Below are 15,525 nucleotides of genomic sequence, written 5' to 3'. Positions count from 1 at the left end.
TGTTAATAATTCCCCCTCTGTCCACTGAACAATTGCAACTGAAAAGAGGGATTACCAAAAGGTGGAAAATAAGTCACTCAAAATGCAGTCTAAGTTCATGTACAAAGCAGAATAACCACTCCCCCCACCAATATACATCACCACTACGTTTCTCGATTTGTACATTTACTTGAGAGAGGGTTGTATTCACAAATTCTGCTCCTCTCTCCTTGAAACTAGGGCATCACACTTCAAAGAAGGGGCAAGCAGGGCTAAGACTTAAATGTACCGAGTCCAACAAAGGAGTAATGAAGGTGGTCGTGGTCATCCCAAGTTCAGAGGCACTAAATGTAAGACAATATTGAGGGACCTAAGGAAGTAAAAAAAAAAAGAAGTATAAAAACTCACACTAAGAGAATGACTCCTGAGATGCTCCTGCCGGGTGAATCTTTTCCCACAGGTTTCACAAGGGTACGGCCTCTCTCCAGTATGAGAACGAATGTGTCGTTTCAGTATTCCTTTCTGTTTGGCAGTATACGGACAGAATGGGCACTTGTGCAGTTTGATTGGCACAATCAGACCATCTCCTTTGCAAAAAAAAAAAAAAGAAAAAGAAAGAAATGCTCACAAAAACATAATGATGACAATGTTGTAAATAGTTGGTAAACTGGGTGCATTACACTACATGAAATGTATGACCACTAGTCAAAATGCTGGTTATTTCATGTACACCTTTATGCATGAAAACAAGGGCTCCCTTCATGTGCAAGTACTTACCTTTCACACCACTTTAAAATTAGAATGTTTCTTTGCAATACTCTTCTGTAAAATCCTGCTTGTTTCTACTGCAGCAGCTATGGCACCATCCATGAAATTCATCAAAGGAAATAGAATATACCCACAAGAGTTTTATTCTATTTAGCAAAGCATTTTTCACCTATTTGTGATACACCTAAGTTACAGAAAAAGTACAGTTTTGTACCTACCATAAATGTAGATGTTCGAGTGCTAATACAGCTGCAGTAATCACAGATGGGTTTTCAGCCGTCAGGCGGTCCCTCGGTCGGCCGAATTCCAAAGTCTTGGTCCGGCGTCGGTTGTCGTCGCTTACTCTTCTGACGACAGTGAGGCCAGAGTATATAAGACACAGCCGACACCATGTTCTTCAGTCTTTCTTGCCCCAGATGTCAGGTGCCCCCAAAAGGAAGGCAATACATAAATAATGCTTATCTACATATACAAGCAATGCAATATAAACCAAAATCAGTGGAAGCAAGCAAATAAAACATAGCAGGATAACCCAGTCAGGTAGTATGAAGAGGTTGTTAGGCCCCATGCCTTTACCAAGTGGGGAAGGAGGGAGGGAAACCTGTACTGCAGCTGTATTAGCACTCGAACATCTACATTTATGGTAGGTACAAAACTGTACTATGTTCATCGTGCATACAGCTGCAGTAATCACAGATGGGTAGAGTCCCAAAGCTATGCATAGGGTGGTAGGTACTAGGAGGAACTGGGTTGAGCCAGAATGCCCTGCAAAACAGCAGTGGCAAAGCTTGCTCTTGTTCTGGAATATAAAGGCAGGTGGTAGTGTTTTGTGAAGGTATGTACAGAACTCCAAGTGGCTGCCTCCAAAATATCTTTGGTAGGAACTCCTCTGAGGAAGGCTGTAGAGGTAGCTGTGGCCCTGGTGGAGTGTGATCTGATACCTGTAGGAACAGATTTCCCATGACAGGAATAACAAAACCGTATGCAGTGGCCAATCCACTTGGAATAGTCTGTTTTGTAACTGGTTTCCCTTGAGCCCCTACACAATAGGACACAAAAAGTTGTTCTGATTTCCTGAAGGACTTTGTTCTGTCCAAATAATAACGTAGCTGCCTATGGATGTCTAAAGAGTGTAGCAGCCTTTCCCCTTTGTTTTGAGGATTGGGATAAAAGGTAGGGAGGTGTATGGCTTGATTTAAGGCTACCCTGGATACCACTTTTGGCATAAAAGATGGGTTGGTTAAGGAAACCCTGTCCTGATGGAAAATGAGGAAGGGCTGCACCGCCATGAGGGCCTGTAACTCAGAAACTCTACGAGCTGAAGTGATGGCCAGAAGGAAGGCTGTTTTCCAGGACAAATATTGCAAATCTGTTGAGGCAGCTGGTTCAAAAGGAGGCAATGTTAATTTTTCTAGTATGTAATTAAGGTCCCAGGCTGGTATTGGTTGCTTCCTTGGAGGTCTTATATTCTTAGCCCCTCTGAGGAACTGTCGTAAGAGTGGATGAGAAAATAAAGGGGGATCCGTGTTGAATTCTGCAGAAATGGCTGAGGCATGTATTTTTATGGAGGAGAAGGAAAGTCCACTGTTCAGCAGCTCAGCTAGATACTGTAATACCTGAGGCAAGTTCAGTTTTCTAGGGTCCTGGCCTCTTCTCATTCCAAGAGCAAAACCGCTTCCATTTTGTGGAGTAAGCTTTTCTAGTAGATGGCCTTCTGGCCTCCAAAATGACATCCTGCACCTCCTTGGAGAGTAGGGTCTGTTGTGGTGTTAAGGAATTTTCCATGCAGCGAGATTGAGTGTTTTCAGCTGACTGTGAAGAGTTTTGTAGCTGTGCTGAGTCAGCAGAAGAGGCATTAGAGGCAGGGACCAGGGAGGAGTATGTGTTAGGCTCCTCAGGAGTGGATACCAGTGTTGCCTTGGCCAATCTGGAGCAATCAGTATCATCCTCGGTTTGTCTGTTCTTGCTTTCAAAAGCACCTTGGGCAGAAGAGGCAGAGGTGGGAATGCGTAAACTGTCCATGCTGTCCAACTGAATGAAAGGGCGTCCACTCTCCAGGCCTTTGGATGAAAGGTCCTTGAACAAAACATTTCCAATTGATAATTCCTGTGGGAGGCAAAAAGATCTATGTCTGGCCTCCCCTACGCTTGGATTATTTCTGTAAACACCTGAGGATGTAACTTCCATTCGTGTGGATCTGTCATATTTCTGCTTAGATTGTCTGCCAGTGTGTTTTCCAATCCTGGCAAGTACTGTGCTTGAAGTTCGATTTGTCTTTCCAGAGCCAAGTTCCAAAGAGTCATGGCTAGTCTGCACAAGGGGTATGAATGTGTTCCTCCTTGTTTGTTTATGTACCACATTACTGTGGTGTTGTCTGTTCTTATCAGTAATTGTCCTGGATGCAGGAAGTCCTTGAAAGCTGTAATTGCATTTATTACTGCTAGCATTTCTTTTTGATTGATGTGAAGTTGCTTTTCCTTTGGGACCATCTGCCCTGAATGCACCTGTCCTTCATGTGCGCCCCCCAGGCGTAATCTGAGGCGTCTGTGGTTATGACTTGTTTTGCTTGAGGCTTGCAGAATGGAAGGCCTGTGTTTACTTGACATGCTTGGGCCCACCATAGAAATTCCTTTTGCAAACATGGAATTATTGGTATAATTGTTTCCAAACTGTGACTGTGTTGAGACCATAGATTTTTTTAGGTACCAGTGAAGTTTCCTCATATGCAACTTTGCACATGGGATTAGAAGAATGCAAGATGCCATGAATCCCAGAGCCTGCAGGATTTTCCTTGCAGTAAGCCTGGTACATTTTGCTAGTATTTTGAAGTACTGAGATAGTTGCCCCTGTTTTACTGGCATAAGATATGCCATCTGGGTGTTTGTGTCCAAGTTGGCACCCAGGGAGGTTATTTTCTGAGATGGTGTTAGTCTTGATTTCTCTTTGTTGATTGTATATCCCAGAGAAATCAGTAACCGTGTCACATATGCCAGATGTTCCAGAAGTATGTGTTTGCTATCCGCTTGGATCAGGCAGTCGTCCAGATAAGGGTAAATTTGTATCCCTTGAAGTCTGCAGTAGGCAATCACTGATGCCAGGCACTTTGTGAATACTCTGGGCGCAGTAGATAAGCCAAAGGGCAATGCAGAGAATTGATAGTGGATTGAACCTGCAAGAAATCTGAGGTATCTTCTGCAGCTTTGTCTGATTGGGACATGGCCTCTTGAGATCCAATGTTCCAAGCCAACTCTCCTTGCTCAGCATGTGGGAGAAGTTGCTGTTGTGTGAGCATCTTTTTTTTTTTTGCACGAGTAGATGTGTGTAGGATGGATAAGTCAAAAATGGGTCTCCAGTCGGTTCCTTTCCTTTCCTCCTCTTCTTATGAAGTTAGAGACCAGAGTAATTCCTTGAAATGTTGTACTTTCTCTCCAGTCAACTTCCAGGTCTTCAGCTTGGTCTCTGTTGACCTTAGACCCTTCTCTGACCACTGCTTGCAGCCGATTGTGGCAGTTAGTGGTTTATGCTGTGGGCCGACTGTTTCACTGGGGATGACTTTGCAATCATGGATTCTACCCCAGTGCCTTTTCCTTACTAGGAGGAAGTCTACACAAGTTGCATGTTGGCTACTCTTGTATGTGATCTTGTGACTGTCTCTTTTCTGAACCATGTGTTGGCTACTATCAAGCCATTTGCCAGACAGATATTCACACCCAACTAAACACCTCTGTAAAGGAGAAAACCTAACAATAACATCAGAGAGCATTTAACTACTTTAGTATCATACATTTTCAGAAAAACTGTCCTAAGAGACTACTGACTTTTTTGCTCCCTGTATATAAATAACTATCTCCAAAATAGTTTGATATATTCTCATTAATTTTTCAGGAAATAACAGCGAGGAATAAGTGCCCAAGGAACACCTTGTGCTTCTTGCTTCAAAGGCAAAACAGGAAATACAGCTTACATTTCAATGGGAAAAAAATCTAATTGTATACTGACTTCCTTATTCCATGACAATTAAAATAACAGGAATACTACTTTTGTACAAAAAAATGTATATTCTTTTTAAGCATGAAGTCACAATGATATATATTTAAAGGGTCAAAGGAGTTTCAGAGCAATTCAGTCAAAAGACAGTTTTCATCTTGCCAACATCCATCTTTATGCTTTACCCTTTTGTCAAGAAAGGCAAAGCAGGCCAGTCCAGGAACAAATTCATGTGTTTAGGATAAACCATTTTTTTCATCTTACCTTTAAGCATCTACTGCAAGACCACCAGTTATTGGAGACCCCACATTCTGTCTCTCAGTAGTCATCTTGGGATTAGTGCTTCTGTTTTCTCCTGGTGAGAGAAGGAGTGCAGTTACATTATTTCCTGGAAATTGCTGATCACCAGAAAGCATAATAACTGCTTTATAGGTGACAGCTTGGAATCTGTGCATACATTCTGATCCTGGTGAGAGTAGGAGCAGAGTGTATTGATTCCGGACTCTTTCTGGTTGGAGAGTGAGTGTCTGTGCTTAACATACCTGACTGGTCTGGTTGCTATTCGAGGAATCTACCAGAAAAAGGCTACAAGCCTGCAGACCCTTGCATCATCTGGGACTAGACTGTAGATCACCAAAAAGGCCGTGGCCTGCTTCTCTTCTTGGGATTGGTGCTAGAATTTTGCTTCTGGTGAGAGAAGAAGCAAAAGAGTATTGTATCCCAACAGAGTGAAGCTGTGCTGAGACCAGAAATAGTAGTAGCCAGGTAGTAGCCATTCATGTGACTCCCCTCTTTTCATCTTTCTTGACAAGCTAATTTTTTATTTTTCAGTAAGTATCGCTTTATTTTTTTCTAACTTCAGAATATCTGCCTAAATACTTCATCCTTAAATTTTCGGGGTCTGCATATTAGTTTCCCATCAAGTGTTTGGCAGTGCTCTGTACAGACTCAGACACCTTGAGTAACATTTTGCCTGTAAAAGGAATATATAAGGAAACAGCTCCAGTACTTAGTAATAATGACCATCCGTCCTGGCATGTCTAAAAGTCAGTTCCCTGTGCTTTCTCCTGTTAACCTGGTGAACATGGGCATCCTGAGGCAGTGTAGCAACTGCCTCATGTACACAGACAACCCTCTCCTCTTACCTCCCAACACACAGACTTGTGAGAGATGCACTTATATATCCAAAATGGAAGCCATGCACTCTCAAGCCAACACCCAATTAGCTGGTCAAGAAGAGAAGGTCAACACCTGCACCACTCCACATGCAGCACATAGCCCTCAAGACCACCCACCACCACAGCTCTCACATAAAAACACAAACCACACACCCACCTTCGCAGAGGCTCTCAATAGAAATCTACCAATCTGCAGAGACCTCCAAGGTAGAAATGCACTCGACCACCACAACCCAGCATAAACCACAAGACGCAACTCACCTACACAGTGTGCCCCTCAACCTACGCCCCTAAGGCAAAACAGCTTGCCCAATACACTAATCAGAGGTGACTCGATAGTGAGGCACACTGATCTCCCACTTACTAGGTTGACTAAGGAGAAGGTAACAGTCAGCCGTCTATCAGGTGCCAGAATCAGACACACAACATGCGCACTCAGGTCACTCCACAACAAGTACAAGTATGACTCTATCACTGTCCATATGGGTGTAAATGACCTGAGACGCACCTCCCTGGACTACATGAAAGAGACAGAGAGCACTCGGATTACCTGGCCCAGGCAGGTATGACCCTAGCCCTAAGCAACATTCTACCGTTGCCCAGAATTATACCGCAGTACAAGCAGAAAATGGTTGACATCAACAACTGGCTAAGTTTCTGGTGTCATTCTAAGGGGATCCAGTATCTCTCTGCTTGGGATGACATGACTGACAGACCTCAATGCTTTGCCAGAGATGGCCTGCATCTGTCACCCCTGGGTTTCAGGATACTGACTAAGGCTCTTGCCATACATATTGTGCCTTTTTTAGGCGATGTGCCAAAGACCAAATTACCACTGTAGCAACTATAAATAAATGCAATCTGAGGATCATGCTGCTCAGCTCTAGAAGTCTAAATCTCAAGATGCACTTGCTCAAAGCACTCCTCAAAATGGAGAACATCGACATTTGTGCTGTAACGGAGACCTGATTTAAAGCAGCAGAAAGCACCCCTGCGCTACCAGGCTATAACTCATTCCACATTTTTCGGCTGCAGAACATGGACCGAAGCTTCCAAAGGTGGTGCTGTCTCCATATTCAAAAAGGACATGCACACCTCCAGACTAGTAGCCCAGCATAAAGCCTCTGAGATACTTCAGGTACAACTAACATTGGGTAAGATGGCAATTCAGGTTGTAGTCTGCTCTAGGTCCCCAACCATGTCCCAAGACTCTCACTCCACGTTCCTAAGCAACCTGGAAGCTATTAGGGTCCACCCTAACGCTCTCATACTAGATGACTTCAACTACCCCTCCATCAACTGGGAAAACTACTCATGCACCAATACACTGGCCCAACGCTTCCTGGAATTCATCAATTCTAATGCCCTGGACCAGCTCATTCTTACCCCCACTAGAGGAAGCAACATCCTTGACCTGGTAATTACAAACATGGGCAACCGTTGCTCTACACCAATAGTCAATTCCTCCCTGGTTAGATCCGACCACAAACTAATTATCATGGAAATCCACATCTCACCCACACCCCCTCCACAAGGGTAACCACCATGAAAATCATCTCCAAAGCTGACTTTGGGCTGCTAAAAACAGAGATTGCTAACTTCACGGGACCCATGTCAATGGAAAATAGAGGCATGACTGCCAAATCGCACACCAATGCACTGTACGAACATGTACATAAATGCATGGAACTAGCCATACCAAACAGAACCAAGATGCTCTCCTCCCAAAAAAGGAAGCCAATCTGGTGGTCCCTTGCCATTAATAAACTCTACAACAGAAGGAAAAAACTGTTGCAGAAAAAGGTGAAGTCCTAAGACTGGAAAAACTCCCTTATTAGCCTCAACAAAAAGTTGAGATCCCTCATTAAAACCTCTAAAGCCAGCTATGAAGGCAGAATTGCGGCAAACACTAAAAACAACCACAAAGCCTTCTACAGTTACATCAAGAATCTCCATGGCAATACCCAGGCTTGCTCTGAGTTACTGCACAATGGTACCTCCTATACTGAGCCAACAGATATTGCCAATATACTGGCCGACAGATTCCGTGCCAACTTTACCCCTGTCTTCCCCCTCCCTAAAGGGCCAATCAAAATACCGGAGGAATGCCAGGCACCCAGCATTACTGCAGCACAGGTTAAGGCTGCATTGTCTAAGGCCAAAAATACAGCTTCCATAGGACCCGACAATATCCCTGGATGTGTTCTACATGAACTACAAAGTGAACTGGCACCACAACTGTGTGCCCTGTTCAATCACAGCCTCACCTCAGGCTTTGTTCTACCGAATGGTGCACTGCTACAGTCATCCCTCTTCATAAAGGGGGAGCGACTACAGACCCTGGGAATTATTGCCCCATTAGCCTGATGAGTCTGATATGTAAGGCTATGGAGTGCATCATCATGGACATAATTAACAAGGATATAGGGAATCTCCAATATCTAGATCCCACGCAGTTTAGTTTTGGGAAAGGTGGATCATGCCTGCTCAACCTGGTTGACTTCTTTGAGTCAGTCACCAGAGCTGTGGATGAGGGAAAGAAAGTTCATACAGCCTACCTTGCTCTGGCCAAGGCCTTTGATACCACTCCCCAGTCAGGAATTATTGATAAACTCACCAAACTAGGCATCAACTCCTATATTATTAGGTGAGTTGCAAAGTGGCTCACAGAGAGAACCCACAGTTTGAAAGTAGTGGAGTCCAAGTCAGACTGCTGACCAGTCACGAGTTGAGTCCCACAGGGATAGGTCCCAGGTCCTCTCCTGTTTGGCACCTACTTCTCAGAAGTCCAGGCCAACACGGAGGGACTCTGGCTGACCAAGTTCACAGACGACGGCAAGCTGGTGGACATTATTAACTCTCCAAGTGATGTAGACATCCTACAGAAAGGCCTCACTCTGACCAATGACTGGTGTCAAAACCATGGCCTTAAGCTTAAAGCCAAAAAATGCGTTGTCATCCCCTTTGGGAAAAACTCATTTCCTACTAATTACCACATTGATGGGATCCCACTGAACACTGAAGGCGTTATAAGAGATCTGGGGACACAGGTTGACAGCAAGCTCTCCTTCTACTACCACACTGCCACTGTGGTCAGAAAGTCCTTCTATTTGGCACATCTCATTACCAAGGGTTTTGCATCCAGGAAGAAAGAGGTCATCATCTCTCTCTACTATTCCCTCATTAGGCCAATCATTGAGTATAACGCCCCATTTGGCATGTACCTCACTAGACACACGCAACAGCTGGAAAGGTCACAAAATAAACTCATGAAGAGGATCCTAGGCTTTAAACACATGTCCTATATGGACAGACCCAAAAAACTCCAGCTATTCTCTGTCTCATATCATCTACTAAGAGGCGATCTCTGCTTGACTTACAAAGCCATGTCTGACCCAGCTCTGTTAGAAATGCTGCATCTAAGGAAATCACAATCCATCCGCACCACATGCTCCAGATACCTCAACCTCATTACTACAATCAACAGAACATGCTGGAGGGACAAGTTCATAACCCAGAGACTGAACATGCTCTGGAATAGACTTCCCATACATGTCAAGCAGAGCACCTCACTGGCCTTGTTCAAGAGAAATCTTGATGAGTGAATGGGAAATAGAAAGTTCATCCCGGGGATCACTTCAGTGGCTCTACTTGATAGAGACACTGGGAACTAACGTCTGGCGGCACGATGCCATGGCACTTCTATGAGCTAGGCTTATAAAGGCTCCAGGGCCATTAGCCTAGTACACACCTATGAACTTATGTGTACCCATCCAATCATCCAGGGTATATCAGAAAGATGCTAGTGTATCACACTGTTTAACCTGCATGGGAAGTCTATTCCAGTGATGTAATAGGCATTGGGTTATTTATCCCCCATATCAAGTTTTATTTAGCTGTTGGTGGAAATTTAAGACTCTTGATCTGGTGTTAGCAGAGCCATTTGATTTGCTGACAGGCAGGAAATCGCAGAAAATGGGGTCCCTAATGGCTCAGCCTGCAAAGAACACATCTCCCAGTAACAGCCTGTTAGACAGTGACTAGGAAATTACTTCCATCATATACTGGTAGCTCAGGGTCTTCAGATTAGCAATAGTCTTTATTAGAAATCTCTTGGGCGGGGCGGCCACGGTGGTGCAGCGATTAGCATTGCCGCCTCACAGCAAGAGGTTCTCCGGTTCGATTCTCGGCTGGGGTACCTTCTGTGCGGAGTCTGCATGTCCTCCCTGTGGTCACGTGGGTTTCCTCCGGGTGCTCCGATTTCCTCCCACATTCCAAACACATGCAGTAGGTGGATTGGACACACTAAATTGGCCCTAGGTGTGAGTGTGTGTGCCTTCTGTGGAAGGTTGGGCGCCGGGCTGGCAACTCAACACCGTAAAGCTCTACTGACAATCATGAGCAGACAGATGATCCGCTGTGGCGACCCCTAACCGGGAAAAGCCAAAAGAAGAAGAAGAAGAAGTAGGAGAAGAAGAAGAAGTAGGAGAAGAAGAAGAAGGAATCTCTTGGGCCTTTCCAATCATCTAATTTGTCTAGATAGGTGCATCGAAAAAGGACCTCATACTTGTAACAGATCTAATTAGGACAGAGTGGAAGACTTACTTTTTTCTTGCAGATCTGTTGTAAAGGTTAGTATAAATTTTTCACTTTCATCAGGATTTTTTCTTTATTTAGCAAGCCACCAACAAAGCAGATAAAAATAACAGCAAAAAGGCTACTACACCAACAGAATTGCGAGTTTAATAAAACTTAGCGCCTTGGCCTGCAAAAGCCATCCAAGAGTCATGGAAGGCTTTTGAAGACAGAGGCGCTAAGTTTTATTAAACTCGCAATTCTGCTGGTCTAGTAGCCTTTTTGTTGTTATTTTTTTTATTTATTTATTTCTTAATTTGGTAAGGGGACTGGTGCATGAGCCAAATACAATCGTACAAAGTTGTGATACATTTTTATTACCACTTCTTGGCAGGGGTCTCAACCTCAAATGATCCTAAGGACAACTGAAGGCCATAGTCTCTACAACAAAAAGATAGTGCAAAGAGGAATGAAGAGTTTACATCTTCCCTCACCTGCAGTCAGGCTTGAGGCCCAAAGGCTAGGAGTTTGAGACCCCTGCTCTCTGGTATTATCATCAACAGTCTGATAAGATAATGACAGTGAGCGTACATGCATGGAAGAAGGATACAGACATACACACAGACCAAGACTCACATAACAGAAACTGGGATCATTTATAATGCATTTCACTCAGTTAATTATGTAAAGTAACTGGGATCATTTATAGTTTTTACACTTACAGAAATCTAATTTGTAATGCACAGTAAAAGGTACAAGTATTACACCAAAAAGTAGCTGCACAATCATCATCCATAGAAGCTCTTGAACAAAAAGCTGCTGAAGTAGTCATCGACCTGGCCGAACGTACCTTCTATTGTCTGGTAATGCAATACCTACAACCTGTGAGAGATGCACTTAACTAGCCAAACTGGAGGTAAAGCTCTCTCTAACCAAGACTGAACTTGACAGTCATGATGAGAAGGTAAACAAATGCACCACACCACACTCATCACATAGTCTCACTAAATCTACACCACCAAAATCCACACATAGTAACACAAAAACATTCGTGGAGGCTCTCAATAATAATCTGTCTAAGCAACAGAGACCTCCAAAGCAGAAACGCAAGCAACCTCCATCCCCCAACACAACCCAAATGACACATAACCCACAGACTCAGTGTGGCACTCAACCACAGCCAATAAGGTAAAACAACGTACCCAACACACTAGTCATAGGTGACTCTATAGTCAGGCACACTGATGTCCCACTCACCAGGCTAAACAAGGAGAAGGTTACTGTCAGCTGCCTGTCGGGTGCCAGGATCCGCCACAAAACCCACGCACTCAGGTCACTCCACAAGTACAAATATGACTCTGTCATTGTCCATGTTGGTGTGAATGACCTGAGGCGTACCTCCCTGGACTACATAAAAAGAGACATGGAAGAGCTCTCCGATCTTGTAGCCCAGGCAGGTATGACCCTAGCCCCGAGTAGCATTCTGCCATCACCCAGAATGATACCGCAGTACAAGGACAAAATGACTGATTTCAACAATTGGCTAAGCTTCTGGTGTCATTCTAAGGGGATCCAGTATCTGTCTGCTTCCGATGACATGGTCGACAGACCACGATGCTTTGCCACAGATGGCCTGCACCTGTCGCCCCTGGGATTCCGGATACTGGCTAAGGCTCATGCTGCACCTATAGTGCATTTTTAGGCAAGGTTCAAATAACAAATTCACCACCGTAACAGGAAGAGGCAAGCAAAAACTGAGTGTAATGCTACTCAATGCTAGAAATCTAAATCTCAAAATGCACTCACTCGAGGCACTCCTTAAAATGGAGAACATCGATATCTGTGCAGTGACTTGAGACCTGGGTTCAAGACTCCAGAGAGCACCCCTGCACTACCAGGCTATAACTCATACCACACTTTTCAGCCATGTAACCTGCACCGAAACACCAAAGGTGGAGGTGTGTCCCTATTCATTAAGGATATCCACACCTCCAGGCTAGTTGCTCAGCATAATGCATCCGAGGTTATCCAAGTGCAACTAACTCAGGGCAAAACTGCAATCCAAATTGTAGCTTGCTACAGATCCCCCACCATGCCCCAGGATTACCACTCCTCTTTTCTTGATGTACTGGAAAATATTAGGGTTCAACCAAACACCCTAAAAATGGGCAACTTCAACTACCCCACCATTAACTGGGAAAACTACTGCCCTGGATCAACTTATCCACACCCCCACCAGGGGCAATAATATCCTAGACCTAGTCATTACCAACATGGGTGACCGGTGTTCCACACCTGAAGTTAACTCCTCGTTGATCCGATCCGACCATATGCTAATCACCCTTGATATCCACATCCTGCCCCCACCCCTCATTAAGGAAGCCATGGTAAAAAAATTCTCCAAAGCCAACTTCATGCTTCTTAAGACAGAAGTGGCGAACTTCATGGCACCCATGTAGATGGACAATACAGTTACAACTGCTGAATCCTACACAAATGCACTCTATAAGCACTTACATGAGTGCATGGATCATGCGAACCCAAACAGAACCAAGACGCTATCCTCTAATAAAAGGAATTCAATCTGGTGGTCCCCTGACATAAACAAACTGTACAACAGAAGGAAGAAACTGTTGCAAGAGACAGTAAAATCCCATGAGTGGAGGCGCTCCCTGGTCAGCCTCAGTAAGAAGCTGAGATCCCTTATAAGATCCTCCAAAGCTAGCTACGAAAACAAAATTGCCACTAATTCTAAGGACAACCACAAAGCATTCTATAGCTATGTCAAGAATCTCGATGGCAACACCCAGGTCTACTCTGAGCTACAACACAACGGCACGAAAACTTTGCCCCCCCCTCACCCCCTAAAGGGCCCATATCTATACAGGAAGAATGCAGAGTCCTTGTAAACACAACTACGCACATAAAAGCTGCACTCTCTAAAGCCAAAAACACAGCATCCATGGGACCGGACAACATCCCAGGCTGCGTTTTACACAAACTTTAGAATGAAATGGCTCCCCACTTAAGCACCATGTTCAATAATAGCCTCGCATCAGGCTTTGTGCCAACTGAATGGTGCACAGCAACAGTTATCCCACTCCACAAAGGGGGATTCACCACTGATCCCGGGAGCTATCGGCCTATTAGCCTGACGAGCCTGGTCTGCAAGGCCATGGAACGTATCATCATGGAACTCATAAACAAAGACATTGGTAACCTCTAAACTCTGGATCCCACCTAGTTCGGGTTTGTGAAAGGCAGATCATGCCTCCTGAACCTGATCAACTTCTTTGAGGCAGTCACCAAAGCTGTACATGAGGGTAAGGTGGTTCACACAGCCTATCTTGACCTCGCCAAGGCTTTCTACACTATCCCCCATTCTGGAATTATAGCTAAACTCACTAAACTAGGTATAAATCCCTTCGTCACAAGATGGGTTGCCAACTGGCTCCATGACAGAACCCACACTGTAAAAGTTGCAGACTCCAAATCTGACCTCAAAGCAGTGACAAGTGGAGTACCACAGGGTTCCGTCCTGGGACCTCTCCTGTTTGGTATCTACTTCTCTGAAGTACAGGCTAACACAGAAGGCCTCTGGCTAACGAAGTTCGCAGATGACTGCAAACTAGGAAACGTAGTCAAGTCCCCAAATGATGTGGACATCCTACAGAAGATGCCTGGTGTCAGAGCCATGGCCTCAAGCTCAATGCCAAAAAGTGCAGTGTCATCCCCTTTGGTAAAAACTCTGTACCCATGAACTACCACATAGGCAGCAATCTACTTAACACCAAATGTGTGATAAGAGACCTTGGGACCCAGGTGGACAGTAGTCTCTCCTTTGATAGTCACATCGCCGCAGTAGTCAGGAAGTCCTTCTATGTGGCACACCTCATCATAAAAGGGTTCTCATCCGGGAAAAAAGAGGTCATTGTTCGTCTCTACTCGACACTCATTAGACCCATTATAGAGTACAATGCCGCTTTTGGAATGTACCTCACAAGGCATCTGCAGCAGCTGGAAAGGCCACAGAAGTACCTCACAAAGAGGATTACTGGCCTCAAACAAATGCCCTACACTGACCGCCTTAAAAAACTTCAGCTTTACTCCATAGCATATCGTCTACTCCGAGGTGATCTCTGCCTAACATATAAAGCTATGTCAAACCCAGAGCTGTTGGACATGCTACACCTAAAGAAATCCCAATCCCTCCCAAGCTACACGCTCTAGGGACCTAAACCTTGTCACCACAATAAATAGGACATGCTGGAGGGATAGATTCCTCTCCCAGAGACTTCCCATACTCTGGAACAGGCTACCCATCTATGTCAAGCAAAGTTCTTCATTAGCACTCTTCAAGAAAAATATTTATGAGTGGATGGGAAATAGGAAATACACCCCGGGGATCACTTCTGTGTGTCTGCTCGACAGTGGCACAGGAAAATAACTTTCTTGGGTTGTGTAGGCCAAGGAACCTTGTTGGCTAGGCTTACGTAGGCCCTTGGGCCAATAGCCTAGTACCTACCTATGAACCTTTCAAAGATGCAGGAAATCAATTTGTTATCCATTTGGCCAGAGTAGTCTTGGAAACTGGCCTTTACATTCTTATTACAGAAAAGGAAACAAATAGTTGATCAGACTTTGTGAAAAATCAAATATGGTGGTTTGGAAGATAGTGCTTGAAGTTCCGATACTTGTCTTACAGGGGTTATAGTTACCAAAAACACTGTTTTCCCAAGAAAGAAATTTGAGATCCACCTTTGCTGATGGTTCAAAAGGGGAATGTACTAAGGCTTGTAAAACCATGGTGAGATTCCAAGGTGGAGTGGGGTCCTTTATTGGAGGTCTAAGTAAGAAGGTACCCCAAAGAAAAGCTTTATTCAATTTAGATGATGGTAAAGAGGAAGCATTATCCCCTATACGGTAATTGGAGATGGCTGCCAACTGAACTTTATCAGTGAAAAAACTTGCTCTGTCCTGGAAAACTGAAGCAAGGAAGTCCAGTACTGTTGGGACTGGAGTAGTGAAGGAAGCTAAT

At 44.4% G+C, this 15,525-nt stretch overlaps 1 protein-coding gene across 1 annotated transcript in view; it reads right to left on the bottom strand.

Annotated features, from left to right (window-relative positions):
- ZBTB8B (zinc finger and BTB domain containing 8B) overlaps window positions 1–15,525 on the bottom strand; it is a 169,042-nt gene that overhangs the window by 75,905 nt on the left and 77,612 nt on the right. Inside the window, exon 3 of the mRNA XM_044082438.1 lies at window positions 388–566. Within this exon, the coding sequence (XP_043938373.1) occupies window positions 388–566 (179 nt within the window). The remainder of the gene's footprint in view (window positions 1–387; window positions 567–15,525) is intronic.

This window comes from Protopterus annectens, chromosome 1.part1 (genome assembly GCF_019279795.1).
Source record: "Protopterus annectens isolate FY-2018-M chromosome 1.part1, PAN1.0, whole genome shotgun sequence".
In the NCBI taxonomy this organism is placed as follows: Eukaryota; Metazoa; Chordata; order Ceratodontiformes; family Protopteridae; genus Protopterus; species Protopterus annectens.
Note: the sequence above shows the minus strand (reverse complement) of the source record. Positions and strands in the feature narration are given on the sequence as shown.